Source organism: Perissodus microlepis, chromosome 19, assembly GCF_051167445.1.
Source record: "Perissodus microlepis isolate ML-2025 ecotype Zambia chromosome 19, ASM5116744v1, whole genome shotgun sequence".
NCBI lineage: Eukaryota > Metazoa > Chordata > Actinopteri > Cichliformes > Cichlidae > Perissodus > Perissodus microlepis.
Window position 1 is genome coordinate 21,476,467 of NC_140479.1, and position 15,694 is coordinate 21,492,160.

Genomic DNA, 15,694 nt, shown 5'->3' on the forward strand with positions numbered 1-15,694 from the left:
AATGAGCTTTATGATTTGAAAGTTGAGCCAAATATGATTGCATTCTTTTTATTGGAAAGCAGGGGGCAACTCCCTTAGCTGCATTGTAACTTCCAGTTAGTACCATTGCTGTGTGACCTCAATAAATGTTTTCCCCTCAGTTTTCTGTCAAAGTGAATTAAAAAAGGGGAGTCCTCAGTAGAGTTGCTCACTGACACTGTCATGGCTGCCGAGGCGAGCCGTGTGGTGTTGAAGGAAAAAGGACCCAAAATGCAGGCAGTGACTGATGATACGAGTGACGTTTATTTACAAGTGGCGGAGTGGCAAAACAGGCAATGAGGGATGATAAATAACTGAAGAAACCTAAACTGGGAAAACTAAATAACAAACCTGAGATCATATGAAACGGGGTGAGGGGCAGAGACGCAGACTAAGGAACAGAACACCATGGAACGCAGACGAACCGACAACGAGCACAGACGACACCCACTATATATACACACACAAGGTAATCAGGTAATCACACACAGGAGGGAAGAACAGCTGATCCTAATACACAAAGACGACTGGAGGATACAAGCTGAACACAATGACAACACACACAGACCTTCAAAATAAAACAGGAAATCCAGAACACGAACAGGGCACAAGGGGAGGACACAGAATACCAAAATCAGAATAACTAGAACATAGGAAAATAATCATAAAACACAAAACGCTGGGTCAACGACCCAGCACCATGACAGACACAAGTCTTTAGCCAGTGTTTATGACGCATGGTTTCAAATCACCAAGAAAACTGTGTCGAAAGTGTTCACTTTCAGGTGTCATAACAGAACTTCACTAACAGGGTGAAGTCATACTGACTGTGTCCATGTTTAATAAACAGTCTGTGAACTCTTATGGAAACATGAATGAGGCATCTGCACTAAAACCTCTTCAGTGACTGTCATCCCCCACTGTGGTGTTTACAGAATAGTCAAAATTTTAATTAATATTCCCATTTAGTAGCACAACATAAACCAGAATAACATGAACTTTGAACATGAATGTGGGAGTAACATACATTTCAGATTTGAAGGACAAGACTAAAAATCACAAAATTAAAACCATTTTAAAAAGCAGACAAAAACACATAAAATGAGGTTGAACTGTGTATTTTCTGGCAGATAACTTTTTCTGCATGCCTTTTGTTCCACAACAATTTTCAGCACTAGCAATTGTGGTGAAGCCTGATATCCCGCTTGGCAAGATTTGCCTTCATTTTGAGGACACCTATGGGTGTACCCTTGCCCACAACCCATTTTGAGTAAACACTTGGCAATTAAAAGGTGGTTTGGGGGACAGATATACAATAAAAAAAAAAGAAAAAGTTATGTCTATACAGCCAACAAAAAGAAGCATGTTTGTGCGTCACAACTGGAAACTTGTTGAAAGAGTCATGTTTTTAAGTCTGGAAACTCTGAGTCAGAAACACCAGAAACACTTAGCAAGACGCTGTTTCAACATGAACCTTTGGATGTTCAACTTAACATTCAAATGCATCATAAACATTTATAAAGCGAAAGACCGCATGTTGATTTTATTCATCGTTATGCTCTGAGTGAAACAAATAGTGGCATCATTTGCATCTTCAGCAATAAACTATATAACAAAAAAGATGTATTTACATAAATTATTTTACAGTACACATATTTACATCACAGAACCAGTACAGCCGAGATACTGCTGACTACTACAGTTTATAATATATGAATCCAACAATATCACACACTGGTGAGTTGTTGCAATATATAAAATATGTCTTCATTTTTTTCCAGTTCAAGCTAAACAACAGTGTTTTGCATTTGGTAGTAATCTGTAATACAACCACCTTTTCTAAACGTAACAGTGAGACGTTGTGCATCAGCTAACATACTAAAGAAAGAGTTCGTTAAAAGGTTTCTTAACAATGTATGATTAAGTCTGATTATTACAAAGCTACATCCATTGCGATTTCACGAACTTCATTTGATTTTAGATTTCATTTGAACCATTTAGTTTAAGACAATATCATTAAATGACTGCCCACTATCCTTCTGTGTTTTTGTGTGCAAAAAGCAATTTGCATACAGCATTTTATACAGAAGTTTTCAATGTGGAGGACAGGTTTGAACGTGTGGAGTCAGATAAGGTTTTCCTCTGGTGGCCCCACTGGTGGAAGAGTTCTCTGACTTTTTTCCGGAAGTTCTTTCCTACAATAACGTATAGGATCGGGTTAAGAATGCTGTTCAAGAAGGCTAAGTAGGTGAAGATCTGGATGCTGATGTCCACAGCATTTTCAAAGTGACAGCCTTCCAGTATCCCACCTCGTAAAAGCACATCCACTATGGTGATTACATGGAATGGCACCCAGCAAATTAGGAAGGCTACAAGGACTGCCAGGACCAGAATGGTGGCCTTTCGTTCTGTGTTTTCAGCATTGAACCTCTCAATTGCTTGCAATTTCAAAGCCTGAATAATATTAATAGTGCAAAAGGAGATAATTGAAATGGGAATAACAAAGCTAAAAATGATCAATATCCCATCACAGATAACGTGTACGTTGTGGTTTGGATAGTTTAGATAGCACACAGTACCATATTCAGGGAAATATCTCACTTCCCTGAAGATGAACACGGGTATACTCAGAAGCAAGCCAAAGCCCCATGTCAGCAGACACCCTAGTTTAGCATATTTTGGTCTACGCATTCTTCCATGTGACATCGCATGTACCAGCGCCACATAGCGATCGATGCTAACCAGAACAAGAAAGTATATGCTGCAGTAGGCATTCATCTTAATTCCCACATTGATAACTTTGCACATGAAATGACCAAAAGGCCATTTAAAATCATTGAGAATGTTGACGGCCCAGAAGGGCAAACAGGACACCAGGACTAGGTCAGCAGCAGCCAGGTTGCTCAAATAGATTTCAGCTATGGTGCACGCCTTCTTGTGGAAGCAGAAGACAGTCAGAACGAACATGTTAAGCATAATTCCCAGCACGGTGATGAGCAGAATATATACTGGTTGGTGTGCAGTGAGCCACTCCCATAGTTCGTGATCTGGACAATGAGTCTCATTGGTGTTGTTACTGTTTCCATATGATATAGTGGTGCTGTAGTCTGGGATGCTGTAAAGACAAAATGAGACATGAAGTAAATAGGCAGTTAAACATCAACAGTACATTAGGTTCTTACCTTGAGTTTATGTAAAATACCAATGTGATAAATATGGAGCTTTAGCCAGCACTTAGCTGGCTATTGTGTCTGCAAACCCAACAGTTGCCCTGCTACATACAATATTTACCATACAGATATGAAACTGATGTCATTCTTCTTATCTTATTCTAAGAAAAGAAGTAAATAAGCATATTAATGAACAGATGTCCTAACTGTACATCCATTGTGTGCTGTTTGTCATTCTTTCTCTGTTGACCAGGTTCAGTTTTCCAACTAGTTGATTGCTGAAGAAATATCCACCCACTGACTTAGCCTCGTTTCAACAAGAACAGAGCTGAACATGAAAGCCTGTAATAAATGTGATGAATACATTTCTGGTTGTGGAGCAAGGTACTTTGCAGCTATGACCTTTGTATTGAACCAAAGGATAAGCTTAAAACATAAAGACATTGTTGAACAATAAGGGTGTTTGCACATCTGCAGTAAGCTGATCAGCAGTAGAGTTTTAAGGTGCTAATGAAAACCCCAATAAAAAAAGATAAAAACAGACTTTTTCCATCTCTAAATGCATGTGAATGAAATGAGTAATGTCCCCATTGCAGCTGTAGGTTTCACTCAAAAATTATATAAGCTTGTCTGAGACTGAACCACCTTGTTCCACTAATGAGCATCAGGCATAGCATAATGTCGTTTATGCTTCTGCTTAATTCCCCTATCATGTTACCTAATTGGCAATCTGTTCTTTCAAATCATACTGTATGTACCCTATGCTTACATCCATATGTTTGAATGTTTAAGAGCAATTAAGATCACTGAAAGTTGCTCCAAAGTTTGTTTCTGTTGGCGTAAGGAGCAGTTGGCAGCAATGTGGCAGACGGCACAATGGAGTGCAGAAGCTTCTGTTGGTTAAAATAACCAAATGTTTGACATGGATTAAACTCGTCTTTAGAAGAACATGCTTAGGCAAAACCTGAGCTCTCATATCATTTAGTACAACTGATGTTTTAATGTACAACAAAAAAGAATAAATGAATAACAAAATAAAGAGAAAAAGATGCTTCTTCTGGTCATCATCGATATGTAACTCTATACTTCTATACTCTACATTACACCCAAAAAGATATGTTTTTTTTTTAAGTCTCACTCGCTGTAACAACAAAGGCAAGAAGTTCATTTTAACAGCAGCTGTCAGCTATCAGTAGTTGTATTACCTGCTTTACACACATCAGAGTATATTTAACCTGCTTGAGCACATGGTTACTGACAAAATGATTCTAAAAAATAAAACAATTGGAAAATTGTTCTCCATTCTTAGTGGATTTTTTTGGTTATATCTCACATGAAAGATTTTAAAAATATAGAGAGTATATTTGATTCATACATACCTTGTAGGTCTAAGAGTCATTTTCCTAAGTATGTTCAGATGTCCTGCTGCACTGTTAACAGTTAACTCCCCCACTCTAGTCTGCCTGTCTCTGCCTCACGCTCCTAAAGGAAACTGTAATTAAAGTGATGTCACCAAAAAAAAAAAGAAGGCATGGCAAAAATACCTCACTTCTCTCATTTCACATTCAGTCTGAATGCTCCCTGTCTGTCGGGTCTGGGTTGCACCTTATTCAAAGATGCACTAATAACATGCAACAAGCCATACTAATATCAAAATTAGACAAAAACAAAAAGAGGAGCACTGTAGACTCTCTGTAGGCTCATCTTGTTAATCTTGTTTCTTTTGTTTATTACATTATTCACATTATTGTTAGAGTGGGTATTATACCAGAGCGGACACAGGGTTGAAGGCCTGTTTTTGGTGAAAAACAGGATAAGGTGGTGGAGGAACAGAAAAAGAAAAGGGACCGAAAGAAAGAGAGAAAAAAGGGGCTGCAGGGGACAAAAGTCTAGGATGAAGCAAACAGACAAAAAGGGCGCAAAAGGCTTTAAATATGTTATCTCCTCATGCTGGTACTGCAGCTTCTGCATGTACTGTAACTTCTGCATGTGTTTCCATTTCACGCTTTCGAGAGGCAAACCGTGAAATGGACATGGCGGACGGGTGTGTCTGTTACGCAGTTTTCTGTGATATGGATTTGAATGAAACCAGGCACTTTTTGTCCCATGTACGCCTCTTAGTAAGTTCTTACAAAACTAAACAGTTGTGGCTTGACATAGTTCATGTTTACATGTTAAATATTTTCTGACCTGATGTATATACTCACTAGATAGCTAATTCTGGTTCTTAACGCAGCCAGTGACATCTCGGCAATTTAATGGTCAAGTCAATCTGCTGAAGTTCAAAGTAAGCATCAGAATGAGGAAAAGGGGTCTTTCAAGTAACTTTAAATGTGGCATGGTTGTTGGTGCCAGATGCGCTGTTCTGATATATTTCAGAAACTGCTGATCTGCTGGGATTTTCCCACACAACCATGTCTAGGGTTTACAGAGAATGCTCTGAAAAAGAAAAAAATATCCAGTGAACTGCAGTTTTCCAGGCAAAAATGCTTTTTTGATGCCAGATGTGAAAGGATAAGAATGTATTGACTGCTTTGAGCTGTTAGAAAAGCAAAGTTAACTCAAGTCAACACTTCTTATACAAAATAGTGTATGCAGAAGAGCATCTCTGAAGGCACAACACGTCAAAACTTGAAGCAGATGGGCTAGACCACACCGACTGCGACTTCTCAAGAACAGGCAAACTGAAGTTACATTTTGTAAACTATACCACAGAAGACTGGAAAAAAGTTACACGGTTCAACGCAACGCAATTCAATTCAATTTTATTTATATAGCTCCAAATCACAACAACAGTCGCCTCAAGGCGCTTTATATTTTAAGGTAGACCCTACAATAATACATACAGAGAAAAACCCAACAATCAAATGACCCCCTATGAGCAAACACTTTGGCGACAATAGGAAGGAAAAACTCCCTTTTAACAGGAAGAAAGCTCCGGCAGAACCAGGCTCAGGGAGGGGCGGCCATCTGCTGCGATCCATCACAGCCTACCGAAATTTCATTGTTGACCATGTCCACGCCTTTATGACTGCAATTTTCCCAGCTTAAGATTGCTGCTTCCAGTACGATAACTTGTCATGTCATAAAATTAAAATCATCTCAAATTAGTTTCTTGAACATGAAAATGAGTTCAGTGTGCTCAAATGAGCTCTATAGTCACCAGATGTCAATCCAACAGAGCAGGAGTGTCCAACTCCAGTCCTCGAGAGCTACTGTCCTGCAGCTTTTAGATGCATCCAAATCAAATGAATGGCTTGTTACCAGCCCTTTGCCAAACTTCATGGCATGCTGAAGAGGTAATTCAACCATTTGATTCAGCTGCGTTGGAGTATGGATGCATCTAAAAGCTGCAGGGCAGTAGCTCTCGATGACTGGAGTTGGACACCCCTGCAATAAAGCATCTTTGTGATGTGGTGGAACAGGAGATTTGCATCATAGATGCACTACAGCCAACAAATCTGCAACAACTGTGTGATGCTATCATGTCAATATGGAGCAATATCTCTGAGGAATATAATATGGAAACACGTCCCATTAGTATTGTTGGGAAGAGAGTTCCTTACACCACTGAAGTGCAGAGACAAAAGAATCCATTTACGGCACTTTGTAATATTTCCCGTAAGATAATTATTGCAGTGAATAAAGCTGCCAGTTTATTTAGAAGTGCATTTTCACTGGGCATTTTGGCAATATATCATTAGGGTAATCAACATCGCCTGAACAGATGGTTATCTTTGCGTAGTAGGTTTCCATTTGGTGGATAAAAGCAATTTTACACAAAGATGTCAGATTAAATGTTATGTTACTTAATAGTCAGGTAAAACAGGTAAAATCCAACAAGTCAGAGAGTATTGTAAAATGCAGATTTGTTCTATCCCAACTCACGGTATTTTGGTTCGAAATAAGCTTTAAATCTCTGATGATGTTCTGCAGCACTATATACATATTGGCACTATTAACAGAGAAAAAATACTTAAAATGTACAAATATACATGCCAGTGTTAAAAAATAATATGCAACAAATAGTGTTATGTATATTCAATTGGGTTAGTGCACATAGAATTTGGTATTGCACAGTGGTGGTTCATAGAGGAAATGGGGGGGAAATGGGGGGAAAATGGGGGGGGGGGGGTTTACCGGTGCATGTGTGAGTTCAGGGTGGTTATATTCTTTGGGAAGAAACTGTTTTTGAGTCTGTGGGATTTTGTGCTGTAGCGCTGAACATGTTGAAACCAGGGTGGGAACTGTCCTTGATGATGTTTGCTGAGACAGCGGGAGAAATAAATGTCCATCAGGGAGGGGAGAGGGCAGCCGATGGTCTTTTGTGCTGTCTTTTGACTACACTCTGAAGCCTCGCTCTATCCACCTTAATGCAGCTGCCGTACCATACCGTGATGCAGTAAGTTAGCAGGCTCTCAATGGATGAGTGGTAGAAGGTCAGCAGCAGGTTGGAGTTCAGCTTGTACTTCCTGAGGACCCTCAGGAAGTGCAGCCGCTGTTGGGCCTTAAGCATTGTTTGCATAAAATGCATGCTCAAAAAAAGTTTCACTCCCATTTCTTCTTTTTGCATGTTGAAGCTCTACTTGGAGCCTTGTTAAGATCCAATCATGCAAAATATGACTTTTTGCCATTTTTCAAGTTGTCTTAAACTTCTAATAAGGACTGTATATTCAGTTCTGTCCTACCTACTGAAGAGCCTTCTGCATGTTAAATGTCCACTGTTTCGGCGAATTCCTAAAATTTGCCTACACAAAACCACTAGACTGGTCTCTTTATCAACCGAAAAGCACTATGCAGGGTTCTTTGATCTTCTCTTTGTTGTGTTTTAAACAAATGACAGTAAAGCCCTAAATTGTTGTACAATCCAAATAAACAAATTAAACAACACGGTCATCGTGATGTGTTACCACCAGATACCAGATGCTTTTCCTCAGGGTGATGTCCATACTAATCTTCTAATCTCTAAACAGTCTCTCTTATCTTTCATACTAATAAGATTTTCTGTAAACGAAAAAGGCTCGTGTCTATGTGACATATTACTAAAAACCACCAAAATGGACTAAACAGCTCTCCCATTAAGCGAGCACTTATCTGTGGACTGAGATTTTCATATGACCTGCAGATAACATATGGGTGCACATCATGGCAATTAGAGATATGTAATAAGATTTTGTCTAAACACAGAATACTAGACCGAAGGCCATCTTCAAGTTATCACTGATTCGAAGAGACAAAGGGCTTAAAAGCTGTGTGGAAACAAAGCTCATGTGTCTTGGTCATGCTGTTAATGTGCAACGGATGCATGATCACAAGGAAGTTAGTGAATAGACTGGTATTCTATAATCACACGTTTCACTTCCCCACATCATGTCAGTCATAGGGCTGATACAGGCAAACTGTTGGACTATTCTGTTTTGTTTTGAGAGAACTGTTATTGTTATATAAGTATGTAATTAGATTGGTGAAGAGTGACCTCAGTTTGATCCCTGGCAGGTGGGATCCCTGAAGGCAGAGTAACACAGTTAACATTCATTTGTAGGCAGATTCCCAGCTGCTGTCTTTGGTTTTCCTCCAAGATGTGTCAGTGTTGCAGTAAATAGGTTGCTTCCTTCTTTCCTCAATCACCATTTCCTCATTTCTAAAAATATTATTAAATTTCAGATATCTTATTTGATGCCTTTTTATGCACTTGCATGATACATTTCTGTGTCTACTAAAGAGGGTATAGGTTCCACTGACACGAAAGAACAAAAGGGCTTAGTTCACACATTTGTTGCAAATAATGCATACCCCAATTAGCCGAATTTGGGTTGTAATATTTACTTAAGAATAGAATCTGGGCCCTTATGAACAGAGTTTCCATGTTTGAATAAAAGTGGGGTTTTTTTTTTAAGTCTTAAACTCACAGCCCTGCAATGAAAATAGCATTTGATGTAAATCTAAATTCTGCTCTGTTGCCTCTAAAGTATGGGCTTAATATAAAAGGAGCAAGTGAGATATACTGCTGTAGAGAGAGGGAAATTTAGTGATGGAAATATTGACAACTTTGTTTGTGAGATTTAAAGTTACAGAGACTTCCCATTATTGTTAGTGGAGGTGAAAGTAATTGCACACATTCCAAAGTTGTGTCTTGCTTCCTGAAAAATCTCCAAAACAGACTTTGTTTATAGAGTTGTATTTTAGAAGATGAATTGCACCGCTTCTATTTTCATCTAGAAATAGCTCATGCCATGCTTTCAATGGTTATCTCAATGACTCTGTAACAATAGTAAAGCGCTGCCAATGAAAACACTGATGTAACTGTGACTTTTGATGCTCGAAACATGAAGTAGAGAATGTTGTTGTGGTTTCTTTCCACAGTATATTATGGGATGGTTGAAGGATAAACTTAAAGGAACACTGTGAAGTTTGGCTCTGATATCTCTAAGATTCTTGAGATTCTAAACCATTTCTCTACCACTAGTTAAAAGAGGGGTTACTATATTGTGAAATAAATAAGCACTGCAGTCAAACACATCCTGTACAAGTGTTGTTACAAGCAATTTTAATAATTATATAAATATGAGGGCAATGCAAATCAGTTAATAAAAATAAAAACATCCACTTGTCCAGCTCTCTACAAATACACAAAATTCTATTACATAGAAAGGTGCCATCATATACTATACTCCCAAGTGGGCACACTGGCTGCCACCAGGAAGCCATATAATTAAGTACAAAAGAGGTAAAACACTAGTGGATAATGATCAGTGCTTGAATGTAATTAGAAAAATAAAATAAAATAATTACAGTCGCACATACTATAAATATAACAAGTATTAAAAAGGAGCTTTGTCTTATACACATGCATATGATATGTGCTTATTAAGTTCAGATATTCTAGTCAACACTGATCAGGCAGCTACAGGTTTATGATTCCTGAAAAAGTTTTCCCTGTACAAGAAAAATTAAACAATAAATCAGCCGGTTCTTCATTAACGCTAAATTTCGTGGTGCACTTCTGTGGAAACATCCAGCCCCAAGTTATCAGTTAATCAACAATGGTAACTCATCGAGCCTGGAAGAGACACTTCTGTTTAGCTTTGCTACAACACACCTGCGTCGACTACAGCAAGTGGAAAAGCACTCAGGAAGTGACAAAACCTCAGAATATAGCTTATAAATGGTACATTTACTGCACATATAGACCTTGGAGTGCTGTGGTGAATCAGCCTTCTCTACTGAGCAAGACAGCGGGGGCCTTGTACCTCATGCAAAGCATCTTCCACTAACGCACCCACTATTCCCAGTAACGTGAAATCTCCTCAGGACCTAAGAAATCCCATGCTTTTAAATAGCACAACATAAAATAAAGTCTATTAACTTTAACAGCCTTTAAGAAAAAAAAAACCTGTATAGAAATAAACCCAATGAATTGTCTCCCCCAGTTTATTAACTGAAGTTTTATAGACTTGCAAACTTAAAGGTCCTTGAGTAACAGGCTACATATCTGTCTGCTGTTGTTAGTTATGTCTCAGTGTGTGCAGTGAAGTACATAACGAATGTCTGGACGAGGGGGCGGCGACGCTCACGCTACTCCTCGAAAATACTCAGCTCATTTCCTGTCTCCTTCTGCCTGTCTCAAAAGATTTTTTTCCAGGCCGTGAGCTCTATTACTCAGTGTCCCACCCCCATCTCCTCTTCCATAACTCCACACAGATTCAAGACAACAGGGAGCAGCTCCGGGTATTTATCGTTTTCACAGCTGCCTCGTACACTCTGGGCTTTTGCAAGGAGAGTGAGTAAGCGCTTATAAAAAGTGGAAGGAGTGGCCACAGGCCTGTCTGAAACCACTAATGCAACTTTGATGAGCACTAAACCTTGGAACACAAACCCATTTCTTCAAACATCAAAAATTCAACCAGTGCTGCTCAAATGTTCCTGGCAGATAATATAAAAACCACAGAACAATGCTGTTTATACTGCTGGAAATCCACAACTTGTGAAATAAGTTGGTCACACATGCCCCTGTTACATTTAATATTTTGATTTAATAAAGGCATTGCAAAATGTTGAAATCAATAAAAAAAAGACAATCACAAACCAACCATCACAATTATTTTGCAAGACCTTGAGTCAGCAGTAAGTGGGCAGCCACAGTCTGAATGTCTGCAGTCTGAAATTTACTTCTGTTTTCAGCTCATGGTTTGATTGTTTGAAAAAAAAAAATCATTTTAAGAAGATTTAAACATTTAAAATCCAGGAAATCTACCATTTATGGTACTTCAAATGTGTTTGCGTCAACTGACTATGGCGAAAGTTTGCATGCCGGCCTGTGTATGTTCATAGTTTACAGAAAAAGAGAATGAGAAGTAAACTGTGGTAGAAAATCACTTTATTAGGGAAAAATATTTAATCTTCCAGTGACTTGCAAAGTACTTTATCGTAGCTATAACTCGTGGTTACGATTTAATTGACATAAATAATTTCAAAAGGGCAGTCTTTTATCAACAGAGACTCTGAGCAAACAGACTTTTGGAGTTCCCGTCTGTGCTATTCTCGACACTAGCTATGTTGCTGCCAGACCACCTTAGCCAGTTATTTAGACTTACGTTTGAGTTTTGAACAGTTATTTTTAACAGCTTTCTTTGAACAGACCACATTGCAAATTATGAAAAAAAGCTAGTTTTCTATTCTGACACTCAGGCTTCTGCAGCATACAAACACACTGTTTCATTTTTTTCATGTTTTTCAATTTCCTGTAAAAGAATGTCTGAAGACTAAAATGCAATAACTCAAACATGCTTGTCTTATTTTGATAGTTCAAGCCTCAAAACAGACATGCCTATCATCTGGCCTTGTTTTGAAATAAAAACAAACAAACACTGGTGTCACTTTTTAGAATTCTGCTCCCTACAGGCTCTCCACACTTACTTGCTTTGTGGTTCTTGAATGTCACCTGGCGTTCTCCTTTGCACATCTGCAAGAGGACTCTGTCACTTAAACATAAACATGTTTTTTTTGGCGCATCGGGTGCAACATGAGTCATCATAAGGTGCTCATAACACAGGATATGGGAGTGTTCCTTATTTGCTGACAGTCTGAAAGACTTAAAGGTCAATATTAGCTTTAGAAAAACTAAATAGTGGTGATACTTAGAAAAGAAATCACAACTAGGTATTGCTATTGTGTGTTCTTACCAGTCAAAATGTTCCTCTATTTAAAAAAAAAAAAAGCTTTCAGAGAGCATTTATAAAATGCGAAAAGCACCTTTTGTTTATGTTTACTTTGTTTGTCAAGAGTTTAGTACTGCCCTGTTTAGTACAAGCCCTGTGATAAAACTAGAAAAGCTTCATTGTTTTGAGAAAAAAGCAGTCTGTTTGTGATTATAATTCCAAAGGACAAGATTCTTCAAGTATCAGAAGACTTTATGACATGATCCTTCCTTGGCTGCTCCCCAAGCTGCTTCTATTTGAAGGGTGTGGCCCTGGCTTCTGCAGGGGTGGGCCTCACAACATAAAGTACACATTGCACTTTGAGGAGAAGCCTGGATCTTGAGAAATGAAGAGGGGGAATCTCACTTTAGGCAACAGGAATGAAAATAAGATATACTTTATATAGCTATGCTGTACTTACACAGTAATCTTAATGTATAATTAATCTAAAGAAAGATTTTAGAATCACAAACATTAACTGCAGACTGCACTTTGAGGAGAAGCCTGGATCTTGAGAAATGAACAGGAGGGAATCTCACTTTAGACTTTTTTCATGTAAAAATGTTTAATTTAGTGTCAAACTTGAGTCTCAGTATATGGGTATAATAATAATAATAATAATAATAATAATAATATTCTACTTACCCTCTTTGAAAGTTTAAACATCATTCTTGTGTTTGTTACACTTTGTCAGATTCATATTTGAACTGCAGAAAACCAAAGGGAATTTATTGGAAACACTTGTTACTCTGACTCTTTTGTATACAGGATGTAATGTGTCTACTTCAAATCTTCATTTTCCTGGATACCAGCGTTTGAAAAAAATAAATAGGGAGCCATCTACTGGGCAAAGTATGTAATGTTCAGTGCCTTGACAAAATGAACAAATTAATTCCTAAAACTAAACAAATTTGGTGCACATGCATGAAAATAATTCACATAATATCGACATGATTGTTGTCAGATGTGACATTAACTCTTCCTTGACCAGTTACAGAAAGAAGAGGTGCTTTTTAAAAATATAATTATGTAAAAGAAAAAAAGTAACAAAATAAAAGTACTGTGTAAGTAAAGGCTGTGCATGAAACATTTTACACAAAAAAGACTAGATTTCCTTTTTTACACTTAGTGTTGAAGATAAAAGTGCTCACTATGATATCTAAGCTATTTCATAATACTGTATATTAGATAACAATTATAAATAATTAATAATTGCATTACTGAGTATTTGTTGCAAATACACAAGCTTTATTTGTAATGGCACTTTCCACTGATTGGAAGTTTACTCTAAGAAAACTTGTCATTAAACCACTGTCACTGAAATGACCTTACAGATGTCATGAATCATAACTGTGATGACACATGTAGGAATTGCTACACAGAGAAAACAGTGTCCCGGGGTCACTTGTCAGTTTCAGTGTGAGCTTGAGATGACAGATATCAGCATCGATCAATTTCCAAACACACGTCAGAAATTCATCACAACTCAGAGAAATGGACATCCAGTGTTAATCCTTTTCCTTTCTTTACTTTGGCCCTTTTTTTTCCTCATCACAGTCATCTTGTCATTTTCAGTCAGCCTGCCCATCTGTCTCTCTATGTGTCTCACTCTCCTTTTAATGGATCCTGCATTAGCCCCTGGAGTGGTTTCCGCTTTTATTTTGGCCAGCAACCATGTCAGTGAGACTCAACTGTGTCTGCCAATGGATGCATCAGGCGACGGGAGTAAAACATGTCAGTCTCCATGGTGACAGGCCTTATGTTCTGCATGCTGATATCCGCTCACGTTTGGTGTAGCGACAGAGCACAGAAATCTGACACTTACATTTAATCTCAATTAAGTTATATTCTATATTTTGTTGGTTTTATTGTGTTACTTTGCTTCCAGTTTATCCATTTGCTTTCTGCTTCCACTTGGGCTTGTTTTGTTTGCTGTTAGTTTTCAGGATTCATGTCTGTGTCTCTTTCCTTCCATTAATTTAGGTATATCATAAATCTCACCTATGTTTGACTGTCTCCAACACCACCTGTCTTGTTTTGCAATCTCTCTCTCTCACACACACACACACACACACACACACACACACACACACACACACACACACACACACACACACCAGTGATTTTGTTATATGTATACCTGTTCAAATGCCTGTTATGACAAATATCTAACGCATTTAGACATGTAGATTTGGACAAAACTTGCTGAAGTTCAAACTGAGCATCAGAGTGGGGAGGAAAGGTGATCTAAGTAACTTTGAATGTGGTGTTTTGATGCCAGACAGACTGGTCTGAGTATTTCAGAAACTGCTGATCTACTGGGATTTTCATGCACAATCATCTCCGAGCAAGCGGCAGCTCTCTGGGTGAAAATGGTTTGTTGTTGAGGTCAGAAGGAATGGCCATATTGCTTTGAGCTGAAAGGAAAGCAACAGTTTCTTGAGTAACCACTTCTTGCAACCAAGGTATGCAGAAGAGTATCTCTAAACACATCAAACCTTGAAGCAACAGCTGGAGACTACACCAATGATACAGTTAAAGTAAGGATACAGTTTGCACCTCTGACAATAGAAAATTGCAAAAAACATTGCCTGGTCCCATGAGTATCAGTTTCTGCTACAACATTTAGATGGTAGAGTCATAATTTAGGTAGAGCGACACGAACGCATCATCGATCCTGCCTTGTATCAACAGTAAAGGCTGATAGAGGTGATGTTGTAATGGTGTGGGGGATATTTTCTTGGCAGACTTTGAATCTCTTATCAACTGAGCAAAACATTCTGACCAGCTTGCAAAGAAAGCTGGACTTTGAGTTTTATGACGTTTTTCATGAAACTCAAAGAAATCCAGTTGCTTTCTATTCCAAGCTCCTCGGAGTACCATGACCTGAATGACTGAGAACCTACACAGACATATCTACTTGAGTAATGTTGCTGACCCTGTCCATCTCTTTATGACCCCAGTGCACCCATTTTATGATGGCTGCTTCCAGCACAATGATGATTTGTGTCAAAAATATTTCTCATACATATCAGTGATTTCACTGTACTCAAATGGCATACACAGTCACAAGATCCCAGTCCAATAGAGGACCTTTGGGAAATGGTGTAATGGGACAACACATTTGCTGCAACTTTGTGATGTTATAATGGCAATATGGACCAACAAAGCAAAAAGGGGGTCCAACTCCCCTTTCTATAAACATGACTATGTGTAAAAGATGTGAGTGAATGCAAATCTCATTGCATATACTACTGTGGTTGACACATGACGCCTGAATTCATACATTCATGCACAAAGGGGATCCAG

General features: G+C 38.4%; 1 protein-coding gene across 2 annotated transcripts; it reads right to left on the bottom strand.

Annotated features, from left to right (window-relative positions):
• Positions 1 to 261: 261 nt before the first annotated feature.
• LOC146365950 (B2 bradykinin receptor-like) lies at positions 262 to 12,516 on the bottom strand. Of its 2 annotated transcripts, none has more exons than XM_084915416.1 (2): positions 12,105 to 12,516; positions 262 to 3,133 (listed from the first exon to the last, which is right to left on the bottom strand). In XM_084915416.1, exon 2 carries the CDS (start codon positions 2,992 to 2,994, stop codon positions 2,098 to 2,100), a length of 897 nt encoding a protein of 298 aa, XP_084771542.1. In that variant the 5' UTR covers positions 2,995 to 3,133; positions 12,105 to 12,516; the 3' UTR covers positions 262 to 2,097. The 2 variants fall into 2 exon arrangements, with proteins under 2 accessions (XP_084771542.1, XP_084771541.1); XM_084915415.1 differs by lacking the exon at positions 12,105 to 12,516 and adding an exon at positions 4,568 to 5,833.
• Positions 12,517 to 15,694: the final 3,178 nt, after the last annotated feature.

What these genes read in the sequence shown, in the direction of transcription:
- LOC146365950 (XM_084915415.1), bottom strand. Translation starts at nt 4,587, where the DNA reads ATGACTCTTAGACCTACAAG. An exon ending in ATGACTCTTAGACCTACAAG is followed by an intron (nt 3,134 to 4,567) that starts GTATGTATGAAT and finishes TTGTCTTTACAG; the next exon opens with CATCCCAGACTACAGCACCA.